This window comes from Salvelinus namaycush, chromosome 3, assembly GCF_016432855.1.
Source record: "Salvelinus namaycush isolate Seneca chromosome 3, SaNama_1.0, whole genome shotgun sequence".
Taxonomy (NCBI): domain Eukaryota; kingdom Metazoa; phylum Chordata; class Actinopteri; order Salmoniformes; family Salmonidae; genus Salvelinus; species Salvelinus namaycush.
Window position 1 is genome coordinate 24,207,459 of NC_052309.1, and position 15,966 is coordinate 24,223,424.

The 15,966-nt window shown below is 41.7% G+C and overlaps 1 protein-coding gene across 1 annotated transcript in view; it reads right to left on the reverse strand.

Moving 5' to 3' along the window:
• LOC120043693 (connector enhancer of kinase suppressor of ras 2-like) overlaps positions 1 to 15,966 on the reverse strand; it is a 74,914-nt gene that overhangs the window by 36,609 nt on the left and 22,339 nt on the right. The window contains exons 6-9 of the mRNA XM_038988243.1: positions 15,681 to 15,800; positions 15,409 to 15,468; positions 13,031 to 13,099; positions 4,746 to 4,892 (exon numbers count right to left, since the gene is read on the reverse strand). Coding sequence (XP_038844171.1) covers positions 4,746 to 4,892; positions 13,031 to 13,099; positions 15,409 to 15,468; positions 15,681 to 15,800 — 396 coding nt within the window. The remainder of the gene's footprint in view (positions 1 to 4,745; positions 4,893 to 13,030; positions 13,100 to 15,408; positions 15,469 to 15,680; positions 15,801 to 15,966) is intronic.

Below are 15,966 nucleotides of genomic sequence, written 5' to 3' on the forward strand. Positions count from 1 at the left end.
TATTTGTAATGTGTGCACGCTTTCTTCTTTTCACTCTGTCAATTAGGTTAGGATTGTGAAGTAACGACAATGTTTTTGATCCATCCCAGTGGCGACCCGTCATTCAGGGCAGGTGGGGCAGTACCACCTGTTTTGAGCCCCACATGTTTTGCATGTTGTTTTGGCATTAATACATGTCACATATCAGTTTGCAAACAATGTTAAAAAATATATATATATCATTGAGTTAATAAAGCCGCATGCAAACATGTTCTCTTTTTTGTTTACTTGAGTAAGGCAGCTGAAAATGCAGGTGTTTCAGCCTAGCTCAGTGCTTTCTGTGGTGGTGGGGCAAGCCAGCAGAAAATACGTAGCGTTGTGCCGTAATTGGCTCAGTGTTCTGTCACTCATGGGGACACTATGTCACCGCCAAGTCTATGGTTAGACCTTGAAAATTCAAGCCCCTTTGGTGCTGCAATAGAGTTACATTAGAAGTGTCCATCCAAAAAGGCTCAAGGTCACAACAAGTTGGAAATCGCAAATTCAACAATGAGTGGTTTAGAAGGAATCAGTGACAGTGGATGTGTGGTCCCAAATCTGGTATTAAGGAGCTCTTTTCCAAGTTTAAAATGAAAAACATTCAACATTGGCCATGCTGTCAATGAAGCATGATTTGTGCCGCGCTCAAAACAACTGTTAACTCGGAACTGCAAAAACTTGACTTCAGTGAGTTCAAGACAACTGGGAAGTCGGGAATAAACGAGCTCCGACTGGATTCGACCTTGTTTTTTTTCAGAGTTCCCAGTTGTTTTGAAAGCACCATAAATCCAGAGAATGCCAGACTTTAATCACAAAATGTTCCCACAAAGTACCAACCGCGCCACCTTCCTGTTCAAGTGAGCACAGCACAACAAGGTGAGTTCAAAAATCTATTGTATGCTGCTGCATAAATGATGTAATATGCCAGGGAGATATGTATACTGGAGCTAAGAAAGTAATACTAAGTGTGTGTTGTGTAGTAAGATTTAGTAGCCCATGTGCCTCACCCTAATAATTTGGTCTATTTACCCCTCTTAATTTCACCTACTGTTCTGACTTGGTGGTGCACATGTAGCCTATAACCTGTTTTAGAGAAATGTAATCATTGAATATTGTAAGAGCTTTCATTGTCTGCTTATATGCCCCCTTTATTTTTCCTACAGTTCTGATGTCACGTTTCTGACCTTATTTACTTTGTTTTGTCTTTATTTTGTTGGTCAGGGCGTGAGTTGGGTGGGTATTATCTATGTTGTCTGTTTCTATGTGGGGTTTTCTAGTTTGGCCTGATATGGTTCTCAATCAGAGGCAGCTGTCATTTATTGTCTCTGATTGGGAACCATATTTAGGTAGCCTGTTTTCACTGTTGGTTTGTGGGTGTTTGTTTCCTGTGTCAGTGTTTGTGCCACAAGGGACTGGTTTCGGTTAGATTCTCTTTGTTATTTTGTATTGTGTCATGTTCAGTTGTTTCTATTAAAACATGGACACTTACCACGCTGCGTTTTGGTCCGATCCCTGCTACATCTCCTCTTCAGACGAAGAGGAGGAAATCTGCCGTTACATCTGACTTGGTGTACGGGGGGAACACTATAAGAATGGCCCATGTTCTGAATTCTGTCACTGTACATTTCAAAAGTCTTATTGACTACGTCCGTCCTATTTCACACATTAATGTCTTAATCGAAATTGAAGATGGCCTCTTATCCACTTATCCTCTTATGCCATAGCTTGTACATCTCAATTGTCATTAGAAACCATATTTGTTTAAGCAAGTCAGCCATATCAGCTACTGTATGTTTTTTTTAAAGGTAGTAAATGAAGCTGAATTAACTGTTTCGCTGCCAGACAAGACTCCGCTGATATCCAGGTGTAGCAGTGGTAAAATGTTGGGACCTTTTTCGGGACAGCTTTATGTAGGCCCTAACAGTTTGTGGGTACCGTTTGTCACCGTTATAGTGCAATTAATGTATTGTTTAGTGTTGTGTAGTGGCTTTAATGGCATGCATCCCACTTTATTTATTTCTTGCCCCATCAAGATTTACATGCTAAAATCCCCACTGATCAATCCTTAGTTTTCTCCTATCACAGCCATTAAACTCTGTAACTGTTTTAAAGTCACCATTGGCCTGGTGAAATTCCAGAGCAGATTCCTTCCTCTCCGGCAACTGAGTTAGGAAGGATGCCTGTATCTTTGTAGTGACTGGGTGTATTGATACACCATCCAAAGTGTAATTAACAACTTTACCATGCTCAAAGGATATTCAATATGCTTTGTTTACCCATCTACCAATACGTGCCCTTCTTTGCGAGGCATTGGAAAACCTCCCTGGTCTTTGTGGTTGAATCTGTGTTTGAAATTCACTGCTCGACTGAGGGACCTTACAGATAATCGTATGTGTGGGGTACAGAGATGAGGTAGTCACTCAAAAATCATTTTAAACATTATTATTGCACTCAGAGTGTCACGTCCGTCATTAGAATGAGACCAAGGCGCAGCATGGTATGCGTACATTTTCCTTTAATTTTAAATGTTCCACCAAAAAACAATAAACAACTCAACGAACGTAAAGCTAGTAGTGCAAACCCTGCAACACAAAAAGACAAGATCCCACAACAAAAAGTGTGAAAAAGGGCTTCCTAAGTATGATTCCCAATCAGAGACAACGATAGACAGCTGCCTCTGATTGGGAACCATACTCGACCAAAAACAAAGAAATAGACAACATAGAATACCCACCCCAAATCACACCCTGACCTAACCAAATAGAGAAATAAAACGGCTCTCTAAGGTCAGGGCGTGACACAGAGTTAGTCCATGCAACTTATTATGTGACTTGTTAAGCGCATTTTTACTCCTGAACTTATTTAGGCTTGCCCTGAAGGGGCTAAATACTTATTGACTCTAGACATTTCAGCGTTAAATTTTTTATTAATTTGTAAAAATGTCTAAAAACATCATTTCACTTTGACATTATGGGGTATTGTGTGTAGGCCAGTGACCCAAAATCTCAATTTAAAAACATTTTTGATTCAGGCTGTAACACAACTAAATGTGGAAAAAGTCAAGGGGTGTAAATACTTTCTGAAGGCATTGCACATGTTTATATTTTTCAATATCCATTTTTATATTTTTCAATATTAATAAATGTAAATGTGTTATAAAAATCTAAATACTGCTCATATTACAGAGCAAGCAGTAAAGCTTCATATGACACCAACTTTTGCTTGTAGCACCTACCGATGAAACATTATGGAGTACTAAAAGAAAAAATGTCTAAAATATTCAAAATTCAATTATTTATTTCTCAATTATGCTTTAATATACAAAGGTCAAATATATGTCAACAATAGTTCCTTCAAAGGACCTTTCTATTGATAAAAGTTCGTGAGAATCCCCAAAATTATGGCAAAAATAAATAAAAAAGAGGAATCACCACAATATCCTCCACTCATTTCTTTCTCCAATTCTATTCAGCCACAATAATGAAGCATAACTCAAGCAGAACCCTGTTTATTTCAAACTGAAAAACATGCCACCGTGCCAAATAATCAATAGATAATTATTTCCCTGACATGACTTCTGTCACGCCCTGATCTGTTTCACCTGTCCTTGTGATTGTCTCCACCCCCTCCAGGTGTTGCTTATTTTCCCCAGTGTATTTATCCCTGTGTTTCCTGTCTCTCTGTGCCAGTTCGTCTTGTACGTTTCCAAGTCAACCAGTGTTTTTCCCGTTCTCCTGCTTTTTGCATTCTCCTTTTTCTAGTCTTCCCGGTTTTGACCCTTGCCTGTTTCTGGACTTTGTACCTGCCCTCCTGACCATTCTGCCTGCCTTGACCACGAGCCTGTCTGCCACTTTGTACCTCCTCGACTCTGATCAGGTTTTGACCTTTTTGCCTGTCCACGACCATTCTCTTGCCTACCCCTTTGGATTAATACACATTGTAAGACCCCAACCATCTGCCTCCTGTGTCTGCATTTGGGTCTCGCCTTGATACTTCAGTGCTTATCTACACACCCCATACAGAAGCAACCATTCTGGCTTCACATGTTGAGATATGAGGATAAGGTGCTGATTATCTGAACACATTAACTGATTTCACTGCAGATGCCAAAGACACGTAACCACAGAAACGTTCCTGGGAGTCATCAAGGCAACCCATGCAGCATGAAAATGAGTGAGCTTAGTGCAGAGCTAAAAATAGCTCTCACACAGTCCAGGGCTCCCAAAGAAAAAACCATCCAGGCAGTTATGATGTAAACCCCCCTCTACCATCATCCTCCCCAGCTAGTGTTCTGTCTTTGTTCCTCCTCCTCAGGCAGTCCCTGTTTCCCCCAGCCAGTCCCACATACTGTACTGTCTGTACTCCATCCATACTGAGCAGCACAATAGATTCACTAACTCCATTCACTGATGCTACACATAATCCATTAGAATTAAATTTAGGGTGGCCAGGTATGGGGTACAAGTTAAGTGCTAACTTGCAGATAATTACCCTTAAATTCATCATGTATCATAATCTCATCTATTCACAATGCGGCCCCCATAAGGAACTACTAAGCCAGTTGGTCATTATCAATAATGAGCGCTATGTTTCTTATCGCTCAAATTACACAGCTCCTAGGTGAATTGGTGAAAAAACTATATTCTTATCTACCAGAAGGAATCCTAACCAGATATCCAAACACATATAGGAACCCCATTCTCAATATCACATCATAACATAATTACCTGGAGTGCAAGGGGTTTCCACCGTACATTCTTGAGCAGGGCAGGGGCAGACGTGAGAGTGTTCTGAGGTCTCTTCTTCAGCGTGAGGATGACTCCGTTGGGGTCTTCTCTGAGGGCGTTCACCAGGTTCTTCAGCTGCCAGCCCACCTGCACAAATATGCCACAGTGGAGAGAGACAATACAACACACTCAGTAAGGCTGATGAAATACTCAACCAATCATGAACTAGTAAATTGCCGTAGCTAGTTACTGTAGTTCTGAACATCTCCTCTACCAACCATGTCTGAGATAATGACACCGGAGATAATGACGGTGAAAACAACTGCACTATCATTCCAATACCCTACAGTACATTCCCATAAATTACAGTGCTTGGAAAATAATGGCGTCTGGCACAAAAACTGTTAGCTAAACAGTATGTGCTGGGAAGTGTTTCATACAATGCAGACAAAATATTGTTCCAATTATTTCCTTTCTTGACTGAACATAACAATTTTCAGAATTCTGTCCTATCTGTTGTTACAACGTTATACAACGTTATACAACGTTTAACAGATAGTGTTGCACCTCGTGCCGACCTATAATGCGTCACAAAGCATCAGCACCATGCTCAACTGGGCTCTGTCCCGCAGCAGACAGACAGTGTGCAGCTGTGCTACAGTGAGCTTGGTTCTGCTGATGGCAGTGTGCTCCCAGGCAGGCTCCAGTAGAGGCAGGGGAGCAGAGAAAGCAGGTCACGTCCCCCTCCCTCCCTCTCTCCCTTCCTCCCTCCCTCTCTATGCTACGCTGAGCAGAGCACCTCTCTCTCTTCCTCTTTGCTTTGTTCAGTTCCCCTCAACTCCCCCGTGCACTGTAGAGTGCCAATGTTAATAATGTAACTTATCTGTAAACAGGTTACATTATTCAACTCAGGGACTGGCATGGCGACATAGTCAAACTATAAAAAGACCAACAGATCCCTCTATACACACACACACACACACATTTCTGTTTGTCCGAGACACTGTCTCTGTGTTCACACCAGCTTCTGTGCTTACTGGAAACTGCAGTGGTAGATCACACTAGCATGTAATAAGCTAGCTAGTCTCTGGCCCCCTCGTGTGTCAGTTGCAACCTTCTATTGGAGGTTCGCCCAGGCATATGACAGTTCATTGGCACATCCACTGTCTCATCCACTGTCTCATGTTTCTGAACACAGCATCATGTCATAAAATGTGTAATCTCTGTGATTGGTTGGTTGGTAAACTAGTTGTTTTGTATCCTGCAGTAAGACAGGGTACTGCAACCACACCTTATTAGTATGTCTTTGTTTGGGCAGGAGGAGCTATAGTGCCCTTTTTCTTTAAATATACATCACAAATGTGAAATTAGGCCTACTACAAATTCTCCCCTACCGAGCTAGGACACTGCCCCTGCTCAGTATGACAACATCACAAGTGACCTGATTAATGCATCCACCATGGTGACACAAACCTAAATAATTTACAGCAATAGCCCCAGTCCTCCCAGTCCATTGATTATAGTAGTTGTTAGTTTATAACCTCCTGCCTGCTGTTTTATTACTAAATCTCCATTTCCACCACAATCATATTGACTGGACTATACAGTGCATTCGGAAAGTATTCAGACCCCTTCACTTTTTCCATATTTTGTTATGTTACGGCCTTATTCAAAAATGGATTAAATCGTTTTTTCCCTCATCAATCTACACAAAATACCCAATAATGACAAAGCAAAAACAGTTTTTTTTAAATGTATTAAAAAATAAAAAACGTTATCACATTTACATAATTATTCAGACCCTTTACTCAGTACTTTGTTGAAGCACCTTTGCCAGTGATTACAGCCTCGAGTCATCTTGGGTATGAAGTTACAAGCTTTGCACACCTGTATTTGGAGAGTTTCTCCCATTCTTCACTGCAGATCCTCTCAAGCTCTGTCAGGTTGGATGGGGAGCGTCGCTGCACAGCTACAGTTGAAGTCGGAAGTTTCAGTCCAGTGCGTCTCCTCGGCCCGGGGTATACTGCACCAGCCCTACGCACGTTGTCTCCAGTTTGCCAGCACAGCCCAGTGCGGCCTGTTCCAACTCCCCGCACTTGCCGGGCTACAGGGGGGATCCAGCCAGGACGGGTGGTGCTAGCTCTGCGCTCGAGACCGCCAGTGCGCCTCCACGGTCCAGTGCATCCGGTGTCTCTTTTTGGTTGGTCAGGGCGTGAGTTTGGGTGGGCATTCTATGTCTGGTGTTCTATGTTGTCCTTGTTTTGTATTTCTATGTGTTTGGCCTGGTATGGTTCTCAATCAGAAGCAGCTGTCTATCGTTGTCTCTGATTGAAAATCATACTTAGGTAGCCTGTTCCCACCTGTGTTTGTGGGTGGTTGTTTTCTGTTTTGTGTGTTCACCTTACAGGACTGTTCGTTTATCGTTTTTTGTTGTTTTGTCAAGTGTTTCATATTTTAATTAAAATAATGAACACTTACGACGCTGCACCTTGGTCCTCCTCTCCTTCTCCAGACGACGATCGTGACATACAGACAGATTATTTCACTTATAATTCACTGTATCACAATTCCAGTGGGTCAGAAGTTTACATACACTAAGTTGACTGTGCCTTTAAACAGCTTGGAAAATTCCAGAAAATGATGTCATGGCTTTAGAAGCTTCTGAGAGGCTAATTGACATACTTTTAGTCAATTGGAATGGTACTTGTGGATGGATTTCGAGGCCTACCTTCAAACTCAGTGCTTCTTTGCTTGACATCATGGGAAAATCAAAAGAAATCAGCCAAGACCTCAAAACAAAACAAAACATTGTAGACCTCCACAAGTCTGGTTCATCCTTGGGAGCAATTTCCAAACGCCTGAAGGTACCACATTCATCTGTACAAACAATGGTACGCAAGTATAAACACCATGGGACCACGCAGCCGTCATACCGCTCAGGATGGAGACGCGTTCTGTCTCCTAGAGATGAACGTACTTTGGTGCGAAAAGTGCAAATCAATCCCAGAACAACAGCACAGGACCTTGTGAAGATGCTGGAGGAAACAGGTACACAAGTATCTATATCCACAGTAAAACGAGTCCTATATCGACATAACCTGAAAAGCCGCTCAGGAAGGAAGAAGCCACTGCTCCAAAACCGCCATAAAAAAGCCAGACTACGGTTTGCAACTGCACATGAGGACAAATATCGTACTTTTGGAGAAATGTCCTCTGGTCTGATGAAACAAAAATATAACTATTTGTCCATAATGACCATCGTTATGTTTGAGGGAAAAAGGGGGAGGCTTGCAAGCTGAAGAACACCATCCCAACCGTGAAGCACGGGGGTGGCAGCATCATGTTGTGGGGGTGCTTTGCTGCAGGAGGGACTGGTGCACTTCACAAAATAGATAGCATCAATCATGAGGGAAAATTATGTGGATACATTGAAGCAACATCTCAAGACATCAGTCAGGAAGTTAAAGCTTGGTCGCAAATGGGTCTTCCAAATGGACAATGACCCCAAGCATACTTCCAAAGTTGTGGCAAAATGGCTTAAGGACAACAAAGTCAAGGTATTGGAGTGGCCATCACAAAGCCCTGACCTCAATCCCGTAGAAAATGTGTGGGCAGAACTGAAAAAGCACGTGCGAGCAAGGAGGCCTACAAACCTGACTCAGTTACACCAGCTCTGTCAGGAGGAATGGGCCAAAATTCACCCAACTTATTGTGGGAAACTTGTGGAAGGCTACCCAAAACGTTTGACCCAAGTTAACAATTTAAAGGCAATGCTACCAAATACTAATTGAGAGTATGTAAACTTCTGACCCACTGGAAATGTGATGAAATAAATAAAAGCTGAAATAAATAATTCACTCTACTATTATTATGACATTTCACATTCTTAAAATAAAGTTGTGATCCTAACTGACTTAAGACAGGGAATTTTTACTAGGATTAAATGTCAGGAATTGTGAAAAACTGAGTTTAAATGTATTTGGCTAAGGTGTATGTAAACTTCCAACTTCAACGTTATTTTCAGGTCTCTCCAGAGATGTTCGATCGGGGTCAAGTCCGGGCTCTGGCTGGGCCACTCAAGGACATTCAGAGTCTTGTCGCGAAGCCACTCCTGTGTTGTCTTGGCTGTGTGCTTAGGGTCGTTGTCCCGTTGGAAGCTGAACCTTAGCCCTAGTATGAGGTCCTGAGCGCTCTGGAGAAGGTTTTCATCAAGGATCTCTCTGTACTTTGCTCCGTTCATCTTTCCCTTGATCCTGACTAGTCTCCCTGTCCCTGCCGATAAAAGAAATCTCCACAGCATGATGCTGCCACCACCATGCTTCACCGTAGGGATGGTACTGGCCAGGTGAGGAGCGTTGCCTGGTTTCCTCCAGACGCTTGACATTCAGGCCAAAGAGTACATTTTGGTTTCATCAGACCAGAGAATCTTGTTTCTCATCGTCTGAGAGTCCTTTAGGTGCCTTTTGGCAAACTCCAAGCGGGCTGTCATGTGCCTTTTACTGAAGAGTGGCTTCCATCTGGCCATTGATTGTCTTCTAGAAGGTTCTCCCATCTCCACAGAGGAACCCTGGAGCTCTGTCAGTGACCATCGGGTTCTTGGTCACCTCCCTGACCTTAGTGGTTCCAAACTTTGATTTAAGAATGATGGAGGCCTCTGTGTTCTTGCTGCAGACATTTTTTGGTACCGTTCCCCAGATCTGTGCCTTAACACAATCCTGTCTCGGAGCTCTACGGACAATTCCTTCCACCTCATGGCTTGGTTTTTGCTCTGACATGTTCTGTTAACTGTGGGAACTTATATAAACAGGTGTGTGCCTTTCCAAATAATGTACAATCAATTGAATTTACCACAGGTTGACTCCAATCAAGTTGTAGAAACATCTCAAGGATGATCAATGGAAACAGGACGCACCTGAGCTCAATTCCGAGTCTCATAACAAAGGGTCTGAATACTTGTGTAAATAAGGTTTTTATGTTTTATTTTTTTATTACAGTTTTTTACGATTGCTTACACACTAAAATTTAACTTTTCCCACAATTAGCAAAACCTTACACTCAAGGAGCAAAACACAAGGCTAGATTTGCACAACTGTAAGCACATTGTCAGCTTCACACTATTTGCAAAACATTACACACAGTGATTTGCAAAACACTAAACACACTTGTATACATCAGACACAGAAGTATATCATGATGTCACTTCCTTGCAATTCCAAAGCACTGACCACACCAATTACCACACCTATGAGCCAATCTGTTAAACACAGCCATCAGGTGCACAAACACATGATTGCTAAATTGTAGACACACCAATCAGGTTTAAGCACTATAAAAATGCAGCAGGTAGGTTCACCTGCCTTCAACCAAAATGGAAGGAGTCAGAAGAAGAGTGAGGGTGAGAGGAGGAGTACACAGAGGAGGAGAAGGAGGTAGAGGAAGAGGCAGAAGCCGAGCCAAGCCAGAGGTCGAGGAAGACCTGAAGCAGGAGGAGAACGTGCACAAAGAAGAAGAGGACCAAACTTATCAAATGACATTCGTGCAACACTAGTGGACCATGTTGTGAACCACGGATTGACGCTGAGCAGATATACAGTGGCATCTGTCATAAGGACTTTTCGACAGGAAAACAGGTAAAAGAAGATCTGTCTACAGTTACAGTAATCAGCGGCTTATTGTATGCACCATATCAGCACCACCATACTCTCCGTTTCTAAACCCTATCGAAGTGTTTTTCTCTGCATGGCGGTGGAAGGTTTACGATCTCTATCCCCAGGCTCAGGTACCCCTCATTCAGGCCATGGAGGACGCCTGTGACCAAGTCGACGCCGCAGCTGTGCAAGGATGGATTCGACATTCAAGACGGTTCTTCCCGCGTTGTCTTGCTAATGACGATATTGCTTGTGATGTTGATGAAATTCTCTGGCCAGATCCAGCTAGGCGAAGAGATAATGTATAGTATGTTTACTGTAGTATTTTCTGTACAATATTGTCAGTTTTTTTCAGATTATTTTTCATGTTTGTTGTTATTTACTGTAATTGTAACCTGTACTGGATACAGTATTTTACGTTTGTCTGTTGTTTGCTGAGCTAACAGTGTTATGCACACTACTGTAGTAGCATGAAAACTGGGACATGTGTTGTTGTGATTCTCCATGTTGACTGATTTGGGTATATGGAGAGAAATAAATGATATTTTCCTCAGTCTGCAGCATTGGTCTTGTGTAGTGTTTGTATAGTTGCACTTTCTCTGTGTACTTCATTTACAGTACTCTAATCACTGACAATTAGACTTGCTAAAAGTGTTTTAGGTTAGCAACAGCAGTGTGTAACTGGTTCAAAAAGATTGAAGTCATATGAAATGTGTTTCGTATGGTAACAAAATATTATTTTTATGAAGTCGTGTATAGTTTTGACAAGCGTTCCATTTTGCAAATGATCTGAAGTGTTGTGCTACTTTGGTGTAGGGTTGTGCTAATTGTGTGTAGTGTTTTGACAAACCGGGCCCTGTTTTCAAAATTGTACTTAAACAATTGAAAAAAACTAATTAGCAAAAAATTCTGAACCTGTTTTTGCTTTGTCATTATGGGGTATTGTGTGGAGGAACAATTTTATTTAATACATTTTACAATAAGGCTGTAACGTAACAAAATGTAGAAAAAGTGAAGGGGTCTGAATACTTTCCGAATGCACTGTAAATGGGCCAAGGGAGCCTCTATAGCAACAACAAGTAGAAACATACACAGAACTCACGCAATGCAAGGTGACACAAACACCTCTAAAGCGGCCACTGTTGGCCATCTAAAGCTGCCAGTGGATCAAATCAAATGTTATTTGTCACATGTGCCGAATACAACAGGTGCAGACTTTACTGTTAAATGCTTACTTACGAGCAAAATATATATTTTTTAATATTACCACAAGAAAGTAACAATAACGAGGCTATATACAAGGAGCCCCGGTACCGAGTCAATGTGCAGGGGTATGAGGTAGTTGAGATGATTGAGGTAATATGTACATGTAGGTAGGGGTAAAAATTACTAGGCAATCATGATAGATAATAAACAGAGTAGCAGCAGCGTATGTGAAGAGTGTGAAAGTGTGTCCATGTGTAATGTAGTGTTTGTGTGTGTGTGTGTTGGAGTGTCAGTGTAGTATGTGTGAGTGTGTGGGTAGGGTCCAGTGAGTGTGCATAGAGCAAGTGCATAAAGAAGGGGGTCAATGCAAATAGTCTGGGTAGCCATTTGATTAACTGTTCAGCAGTCTTATGGCTTGGGGGTAGGTACTGTACATGTGTGCTCAGAGTTAGCATGGTACAGGTGCACACACTGTTGGGAAAGCAAATAGGCCACAGTCCCAAACAAATATTACAATGAGGATAAACAAATGTGTACTTCTGGCAAAAATAGTATTGGAATGAATGCTCTTTCTACTAAAGAGGAGAAAACATTTATGTAGAACAATGGTTTTCTCTTCGCCAACAAGTGGGGTGTGAACAGTTTGTGTCATGAACAGTGCTTGTGCCCATAGAAATAGACGTGGGGCGTGGGATGTTCTCCAATGCTAGAAAGGGGGGCTGAGTGAAAATGTTTGGGAACCCCTGATGTAGAATAACCATAAATAGGGTATCTATTGGTGAATATGGAGGAGTGATTTGACTGTGTCCTCCACTGAACTTTGATGTTTAAAGTGAGATCAGGACCCGTATCCACTAAGCGTCTCAGAGTAGAAGTGCTGATGTAGGATCAGTTCCCCATCTGTCCATATAATAGTATTCATTATGATCTCAAAGGCAAAACTAGATCCTAGATCAGCACTCCTACTCTGAGAGGCTTTGTGGATACCGGCCCAAATCAGATTAAATGGATTGCCCACTGCTGTCAACCCCCTGTGGGTTAATTGAACGAACTTGGTTACTTTGGGAACTAAAAGCTCATTATCAATGAATGACTAACCAGTCCCCTGTATTTTTACGAGTACAACGCCCTTAAACTACCAGATACTAAATGATTAATTGAGGACTAATTAGGTACTAGGCAGCACTAAATAAGCACCTTGTTCTTGGCTTCCAAAGACAAAGCGTTTTGTGCCCAGACAGGCTGGGCTGGAGGAGTACAGAGTCTAGGAAAGCACCCGTTTCTCATTCATGATGGCTGACCTTTCCTGACCCAGACTGAACAGAGTGTCTTTCCCCCAGACCCTGAGAGAGATCCTGTAGGACTAAATGACAGTGCAGTACTCAGAGCTGTACTCAGTGCTTTACAATGGAACATTCAGTCTGGACTCACCACTGTCTGGTGGTTGACCTGAATAACCTCGTCTCCAGCATGGATCTTCTTGCACTGGTCAGCTGGGGACTGCAGAGACAGTGACAGACAGAGACATGCAGAGGGGGTTGTCAATTATCAGCATTCAAGTAGGATAAGTAGAGGTTTGGACACATAGCCATCATAGCAATTCAATTAAAATGTAATGGTTATTAGAGACCTTTCATTATGGTTTGACCGTATAGGCTATATAGTGCTTTGCCCAACTCCTCTGACTTCATTGTCATGTCTAGGACAACATCTATGGCATGATAATGAACAGAACAAAGGAGTTGGCTAAAGTACAAACAGGGCCTGCATCCACAAAGCATCTCAGAAAAGGTCCTAGGAATCCTGTTAAAAACCTGTTTTAAAACACACAAAAAACTCCCAGGTCAAAATAGGGTTTAGGTTTGATGTTAATTCACTGCCCAGACAAACTCTGAGCCAGGAGTAAAAGCAACTCATAAAAGTTTATCTCAGATGGTAATCACGACAGTTTGAGGTACCGCAAAGGAAAGATAGTGATGACGCGCATTGATATTGTTGCAAATAATGGGGAATAACCAATCATGATGAGGCTTCACCAGCTGTGAACTCTATAGCATGCTTCAGACAACCACGGTGACTGTGACTGTACATCAAATGTTGCAATGGTAAAGAAATGTATATCATTTTTGCCTGACACAATCACTTTGCCTACTCTTAATGATTGCCTAATATGTTGGCAACCATAACCTTTTTTTTAATAATAGCTGAATTTTGACAACATTACCGTTATATCAACACACTCGTCACTCCCGTTTAACAACTCTAAATCACTTTGGCACAGCAGGCATCAAGTCATTTGCCAATAATGTTGCAAACAACATTGCATACAACATTTGAAAGGTCTATCATTTTCATCAACATAATCAAAGGTAACATAAGCCAGCTAGATGCTTTCAACTGCCGAATTTATAGGCAAGCCCAATTTAGCATCGTTTTTAACAACATGATGTTGCGCTCCAAAGAGATAACTTGAAATAACATGCTGTAGGTAATAAAATCATCGAAAGCAAAACATGTTTTTTTATTAGCCTAGTGGTTATACGTATTTACAGAAGTAGGATCTTAATTTGAGACAGTTTACTACAGAAGGAAAATAATTTGGTAGATTAAAATTAATGGATTATTTTGGTACGGGTTGATACATTTTTTGTTAGGGCAAATCAAGTCTGTCATTTTAAAGTGGAAATAACACACTTTATAATCATTTTTAAACCTTGAATACCCTACAGTTTGAAATGCAGGAAAATTCTCAGAAACAAAAGAGTGATCAAATTAAGATCCTACATTACAGGTATATCGTGAAATAGGCCCCATGTGAAATCATTGTTAAAAGCACAAGAGATAGTGTTGCATGTAGAGATTATTTATGGGTTGATCAAAATCCAAACATCAAATCATTCTTTTAACAACTCCAAAGAGATTGTACATGGTGCAGGAACCACTGACTCGCTGTATTTTTCTATTATCAGGACACCTGCTGGTAACTCTTAACTGATTAGGAGCGCTCATGAGGTCTCCTAAATATCTGTCAACTAGGTGGGACTCTTATGACTAAAGAGGCTTCATGCATATCTTTTATTTTTAGGAGTGAAATGTCTCTATTCTAAGCACTTATGACCAATTTTCTACTCTGAGATGCTTTGTGGATATGGGCCCAGATCTGCAAGGACAGGCTTCCTTGGCACAGCTTTATAAGATAGATAAATTATGTTTTCCCCCAAAATGTCCAGTAAGTCTAAAGAGTGATGATCTCAGCCACCATTTAGCAGCAATTGAAAGGAGTCTCATCACTTGGCAGAGAATCAAACATCACCAGCCTCTATACCTCCCTTCATACCATGTAGTACAACTTCACACTTTGTACAATATCACTAATAGTAACTATTTTCCTTCTTATGGGGCTCGGAAATGATTAATGAACTGTCAGTCACAGCACCCATTCCCTCTCCATCTCCTCCAGAGAATCCACAACATCCCAGTCATGCTTTGAAAGTGTTGCTGAATAGAAGAGCTGTGGTTCTCTGTGCCATGCTGCCATCTGTAAGCCTGTGTCATCCCTCCTCTGTTGCCAACCCCAATTAAACACCCAGATGATAATTAGGGGTTCACTATTTGCTGCACTAATTGAACAGTTACCCCAGAGCCCCAACCAGAGAGGCTGGTCATTACAGGACTACAAGAGGCTCACGTGGCAAACGAGCAGGCCAATGGTAAAACAGAATAACAAAGGTATGGGTGCAAGAGTTGGTATGGTTAATGTAAAACAATTGTTTTACTACAGGGACACATGGTCCAGGAAGTAGACTTACGTTCTCAGTGGTCCCAGTGATGACATGAAGGCCGTCATATGTAGATTTGATGTACATTCCCTAAATGAGAGGAGAGAGGGTAGACTGTATTCAACTAAAAAGGAGAATAATGTAGTTATAATGATGAGATGTACACTTCATATCTTGGTATGACATTACAAACAAGTAAAGTTAGCCTGTTTGCTCTGTCACAGAACTATCCTGACAGAGTCCTGGTTCAGCTCCTGTGGAGGTATGATTGAAGGCATCTATAGTGTAGTCTTAGTACTCACCAAGCCCTCGCTGGGCATGATGTTGGTCAGGTGCACAACCTCCAGATGGGCCGACTGGGACACCAGCGAATCAGAGGACAACGAGATGATGTGGTCACAGATCCCAGACAGTGTTTTACACTGCAGACACAAGAAGACAGGACGGGATCATTCAATATGCTGCAGCTCACACTGTCAACTGGCTGATATGAATTACTGCCTGAATGTCTCTCACTCGTCAGATGACTGTATGGTGGAGATAAACGACACAGTGTAAGGTATTACTAGTAAACTTTATGCTACATTG